Source organism: Tauraco erythrolophus, chromosome 12 (genome assembly GCF_009769465.1).
Source record: "Tauraco erythrolophus isolate bTauEry1 chromosome 12, bTauEry1.pri, whole genome shotgun sequence".
Taxonomy (NCBI): domain Eukaryota; kingdom Metazoa; phylum Chordata; class Aves; order Musophagiformes; family Musophagidae; genus Tauraco; species Tauraco erythrolophus.
In genome coordinates, this window is record NC_141476.1 from 18,588,798 (window position 1) to 18,594,797 (window position 6,000).

General features: G+C 44.2%; 1 protein-coding gene across 1 annotated transcript in view; it reads left to right on the forward strand.

The window, feature by feature from the left end:
* The window catches only part of HEMK1 (HemK methyltransferase 1, mitochondrial release factors N(5)-glutamine), a 28,643-nt gene extending 23,817 nt beyond the window's left edge, over positions 1–4,826 (forward strand). The window contains exons 6-10 of the mRNA XM_009978923.2: positions 17–66; positions 1,445–1,550; positions 2,478–2,573; positions 4,349–4,462; positions 4,790–4,826. Coding sequence (XP_009977225.1) covers positions 17–66; positions 1,445–1,550; positions 2,478–2,573; positions 4,349–4,462; positions 4,790–4,826 — 403 coding nt within the window. The remainder of the gene's footprint in view (positions 1–16; positions 67–1,444; positions 1,551–2,477; positions 2,574–4,348; positions 4,463–4,789) is intronic.
* The last annotated feature ends 1,174 nt before the right edge of the window (positions 4,827–6,000 follow it).

Genomic DNA, 6,000 nt, shown 5'->3' on the forward strand with positions numbered 1-6,000 from the left:
ATTTGGAATTTTACAGGCTGCGACTCCAGGAGAGGATCCACATTCTCCACCGTGATGTTTCATACAGTAACTGTTTTCACTGTTTTATAATCCCCTTTGTCCTTCTTCCTTTTTGCTTTGGTGGGGGAAGGCAGGCATGAGACACAGCCCAGGGAACACTTTGGGATACAGGTGTCAGAAGGGTGTTGAAGTTAATAAAGGTCAGTAAGAAGTGAGCCAGTGAAGCTTTTCCCTTCAGAGATTTCCAGACCAGATGATCAGCTGGCAGAAGTCCCCGGCTACATCAGAAAGTGAATTGTTCCTGGTTTTACGTGTCTAAAGGTTATGTCTGAGCTGGTAGTCCAGGTGCTCTCTGGTGTTACTGGAGAGAGGCAGATATATACAGTGTAACTTGTTCCATGCTGACATGGATGCTTTAGATAAAGGGGTGTGTGCCTGTCTCTCCATTGGTGTTAGCAGGAGCCCAGATATTTAGTTTAGATTAAATGCCCAGCCTTATTCACCTGAAATTAGGTGAGCTGAACCAGGGAAGGATACCTGTCTTCTTCCCCAGACCGAGCTGAAACCGGTTAAAAACGCCATTTGATGAGGCTTATCCAGTTAGATAGATGTGTGCTCAGCTGTTTCTTAGCCAGGTGCTGTGGAGCCAGGAGCTCCAGCACTGTAGATTCATTAGTGTCCCTTTTGACACTGTTGTTTTTGACGCTGTACTGCCTCTGGGGGCGTGTCTGCACAGTCTCCTGTCTGCAAATCCCAGTCTGTGCTGTCCATGCTGCAAACAGCAGTACGCCAGGCAGCTCCAGTCCAGAAGCCATGTAGCTGTGTTAGCATTGCACCTGCATGGGTAAGCCCTGTGCTGGCCTCAGGGCAGTCTGCACTCCCATGGTCACACGATGTCTAACTCAGGGCTGCCATGTGTCAGTCCAGACAGTAGCATGAGCGTAGTGAGCTGAGCCTTGTCTGCAGAAGAGCAAACTGTCAGATGGTTGATACTGCTGAGAGGGCCTGGCTCTTTTGCTCGTTGGGAGTCCTTCTGCAGCTCTGATAAGAAGAAGGATGAGCATCCTGACAGCTAGCCTAAGGTCCCACTTAGGTCTTTGTGGGCTCTCTCAAGTTCTGTTACTTTAGATCCAGATGGGCACAGAGCTCTAGAGCATCAAGGTCCTGTGCTTTGTAACATGTTCCACTAAGCAGGGCTGTTGATAGAAAAAAATGATACTTTGCCTGTGCTTAGGTTTGTATCAGCCTTGCGTTGAAGGTGGCAGAGTGAGCAGGCCAGGCTATCTCAAAAAGAAATAGGATAAAATTTTATTAGAGAAAAGCAGAGCTGAACACACGTGAGCATGTGTCTGGAGAGACAGTTTCCTGGATAGGATTTTGATGCTGAGCTTCTGGGGAGGATTGCTATGGTTGAGAGCTGGTTGTGATTCTTTTTCTTTTCTAGATTCTGCCGAGCAGCTGCTACTCTGGGGCCCCATAGACTTCATAGTCAGTAACCCCCCGTATGTCTTCCATGAAGACATGGCTTCCTTGGACGCAGAAATCCTCCGGTAATCAAATAGATTTTTCTTCTCCTGTTCCTTGAAGCAAGGTTTTCTGTCTGCTTCCTTATACTACACACAATTGCACACAAAACGTGCAAATGTAGCATACAGGTACACAGTGTGAGTTTATATGGTATATAATAATACAGTGTTACTTTGATACTGCTTACAGGTCTGAAACAGTATCAAAGTATTTTAAATATTTATAAAAATGGAACAAACACACACGTTGAAATTACCAAGTTTCCAATCCAAAACTGTTTCAAAACATTTTTCCTGTTAGACTTTTTTTTTGTATAATTGATGTGAGTTTATGAAAGAAAGTACAAGTAATCTGAACAGCTTTTTGTGATAGAAAATTAACCTCCAGTGGAAATGCTGTGACCCTTTCTCATCTCAGTACTTGTCTTGTGCAAACCAACTCACACAAACACGAATCAGCTCTTTTGGGATGTGGAACTACTTTGTATGTGGTGGTTCTTCCTCAGAATTGATTGTCATACATGTCAAGACAAAGTCTTGCTCCCACCTCTGATGTGTACAAGATGTGCAGCAGAGCAGATTCTGAAAGCTGAGCTTTCTGAAGGCATGGTTAAAATAAAGCAAGTGATGCCTCGCTCTCTCCCTGTCCAGCTAGCACAGAGAGAACAGATCCACGTGTTGGAACTGTGTGACCCTGGCTGCAGTTGGCTCTTAATTTTCAGGAGGAGTTCAGGGGATGTTTTCTGCTTGTGCTCAGCATGGAGTTTCTCAGTCTAGTGGTAGCTGCCTTCTCGCTCCCTGTATTTTGCATAAAAGCTGTGAGCACTGTCACCTGCTGGAGTCCAGGTGTTAGGTGCAGTGTTCTACACGGCATGTGGGACGACGCATCCTGAAGGTCGTGGCACATGCCACATGAATTGCTGTTAATGTCTCCTTATTCCCACTCTCCAGCTATGAGGACCTCGATGCACTGGATGGGGGAGATGATGGGATGAGGGTCATCAAAACAATTCTGGCTCTGGCTCCTTCTCTTCTGAAGGATTCTGGGTGAGTGCTGCTCTCTGTTTGAATTACATGTCTTGTCCCTTCACTTCTGTAAGTTCTGTTTTCTTTTCAGACAGGAAGGTATGGAGGGAAAATAGTTGCAAAAATGTTCCCCCCTCCCCATCTAGTAATAGCAGTTTAAAAAATGTCATGTGTATAAGCAAAATTAGCTCGAAATTGGTTAAAAAAGGGATACAATCCTTCCTTGACAAGGGATGGTGTTTCATAGTCATTAGTGAAGTGAGAATCTGTAAAGGTCAAAGCAGCAATAAAAAGAACATGAAAGAGAGAATGAAAAAAAAAAAAGGAAGCTTTCTAAGCAGAATATCTGATTGAAGGAGAAGCAATATAGAACTCTGAGAATGGATGTAGATCTTTACTTCTCTCCCACCCTTTACTCAGGGGAAACATGTTTATTGAGTCAGGATACAATGTTGAATATCCTAGGAGAAAGAAGATCAGCCAGGGGTAGTTTCTTAAATGTTAGATTTCTCCATGGTTAATACTCAAAACTGATTGTTCCTATTCTGTCATGTGGGATCCACTTTGTGCTTAAAGATAGCATGCTGATACCCAAAAGTCTGTTGTGTCAGGGCATTTGTATATCCTGTTGAAAATTCCTGTCATTTTAAGAGCATAAGAGAGGTCATTGAAAAATCTGTTTTGAGAAGAGGAACAGAAATATTAAGAGGCATACTCCATGCAAAAGAATTAGTTCCTTATGCTTTGCATGACCACAAGAGCAGAAGATGCTCCTTAGAACTTCCCAGCAACAGAGATTGGTCCCTTGGGGTTGTTTGTTAGGATTATTTTTTTTCCTTCCCTTTTTGCTTGTTTTATAAGGTGGAGCCCCCATTGAGGAGTAGAAGTTTTTTAAGGTCAGAAATGAGATCCACACCCAGCTTGTAGCTAGTTTGGTGAATTTATAGGGAGCATTCAGTGTGGAACATTCTGGGAATTCTCAGGAGAGTGCATGATTTGGGCTTGGCCTCTCTTCTTTGCCTGTTAAACTTACCTTGCTGTGCTGCCACAGGCTGTAACCAGTTCCATCATCTCCACGTGCCTGCAAGCTAGGGTGGTTCTGCCTCATCACGGGAGTGGAGACTCAGAAATGGGCTGGTGTCATAAAGCCCGGCTGCAACAGAGACAGAAATAGCCCTGCAGTGTCCAGGCCTCATCCTGGTGTGCTAACTGAGGTGGTCTGACTAGTTCCCTTATCCCAGCTGCACCTCCTCTGTGTAGGTCTGAATGCTGGTGGTGTTTTCATCACTGATTTGTGGAGACGTTTACTGTGGGGAGAATGCATGTACTAGCTTGTACTTTGACTCGCTACTGGGACTTAATGTCACCCTGCTCATACAAAGAGGAACGTCGTGCTGTCAGTCCAGTGCTCAGTGTTCATGCATTTGCATCACAAAATTTCATCCTGGCCTTAAATCTTCGGGAGCTTCAGAAAGACAGCTGGTGGTATCTCTGCATGGGGTTCAAAAGGGATCCTTACATCTCGATACATGGGTTTAACAGCTCACACAGAGGAGTACCATGAGAACTCCCCCGAAGACCAACACTTTCTCCTGCTGAAGGAGGCAGTTGCAATCTGCGTCTTAAATGAACAGCTATGATCTGCTTTAGGATTGTTGGATTGCAGCATGTTTGCTGGCCTTCTCATTTCCTGCACTGGTAGGAGTCATCCAGAAAGAAGGACCTTAATTTTTATCAGTTTAACAACCTAAATGTGTACATCTTCCCACTTTCTACTCCCAAATGTGTCCTTTCAGGAGTGTGTTTCTGGAAGTTGATCCCAGACACCCAGATATGGTGGAGAACTGGCTACAGGCACACCGCAACTTACCTCTCGTCCTCCGTGCCGTTCACAAGGACTTCTGTGGCAAGTAAGTCTCTTTTGCCTTCGGATTTTTGCTTCAGATAAAAGTCTGTGTCACTTGTAGATGATGTCCCTGCACCCTAATGTATTGAATGAACTCAGCCAGAGAGAGTCCACAGCTGAAGCCGATATTTTAACAAAATAGGAGCTCTCATATCCTGAGATAGCCTGGCAAGTGTTTCTGAGTCAGAAATTCTGACACAGGTGAGGCTTTCTGATGGGGTAACTAGCTCCAGGATTATCACCACTGGAAAATTACTGCTTTTATAGGATGGGGGTAGAGGCTTGTTCTCCCTAGCAAGACTTAATGCTCTGGTCATTCTTTTTCCCACAGGCCTAGGTTTCTGCACGTCCAAAAACAAAGCAGATGACAGCTGTACCAGAAATAACTCTTCTTGCACTATGCTTTTTGCTGGTGAGCCCTGCTGAACAGCTTGTTGAAAGCAAAACTCTGCGTGACAGAAGGAATCTTCACTCCATTCTCCAGTGCGTTGAACTCTCCATGCAGTGGCAGACCTGATACAGATGTCATCCAGAGATGCAGAAGTTCAGCAGAACATGTAGAAATGTTTTACCTTCCTCGGGAAGCTGCATGCAACTTTTTAGTTTACTCTGCTAAAGTGACTCATTAATCTCAGGACCCAATATGGAAGAGTTCACAGCTACAGATATTTCCTTAAAAATTCAACTTCTCAGCATGTCAGATCACCTTTTTGACCTAGAAAGAATTTAACTTTTTTTTTTTTTGCCTTGAGATAAATTCATGTAGAATGTGACCAGATTGAATGATAGGTCCAAACTCTGGCTTATATTGGCACATGGATTTGCAGGTATAATGGGACATGACTAACCTGCACGTTTCAAATTCAGTTCTATTCCAGGATCCTGATGCTCAGGAGTGGATCTCCAACAGCCAAGCAGCCTTTGTTTCCCAGTCTGACTGAGTGATGTGTCGTTGAAGGATCAATGCCCGTGTTACACTATCTGAATCTCTAGCACCTGACACTTGATGGATGCTGCCAGAAACAATCAAAACATTGTAATAAAGATAGTGCTTCAGATCAGTGTCCTGACAAGAATTGCTGTGCAAATTCATGCTAACAGGCCTGAATAAACATCCGGCACCCCACATTGCTTCTGATAGTAATAGAAATGCCTGACTTCCATGCAGGGCATTTAAATGCAAGACTTTACAAACAAGGCCAGAATCACTACTCCAGTTTTGCAGGTGGAGAAGTTCAAAAACAGGAGGTGAAATGACTTGTACAAAATTTGACAACAAGCTAAGCTTGGAGTAGGACCCCGTCTCTTGACAGCAACGGGAATAGCTGAGGTCTATTTCTTTGGGAAGGATGACTCAGAGTAGGGCTGCCTGAAACAACACTGAGACAAGTCCCTGAAATGGACAGTCAACATCATGACATTGTAAATAATGGCAGGATTAAATTCAAGCTGCTGCTTGTCGTTGCTGTGCTTTCCAGAGTTGCAGGTTCTGTTCCTGACCATAGCTAGCCAGGGAAGGAAGGAAAGAAAGCAAATAAAAGG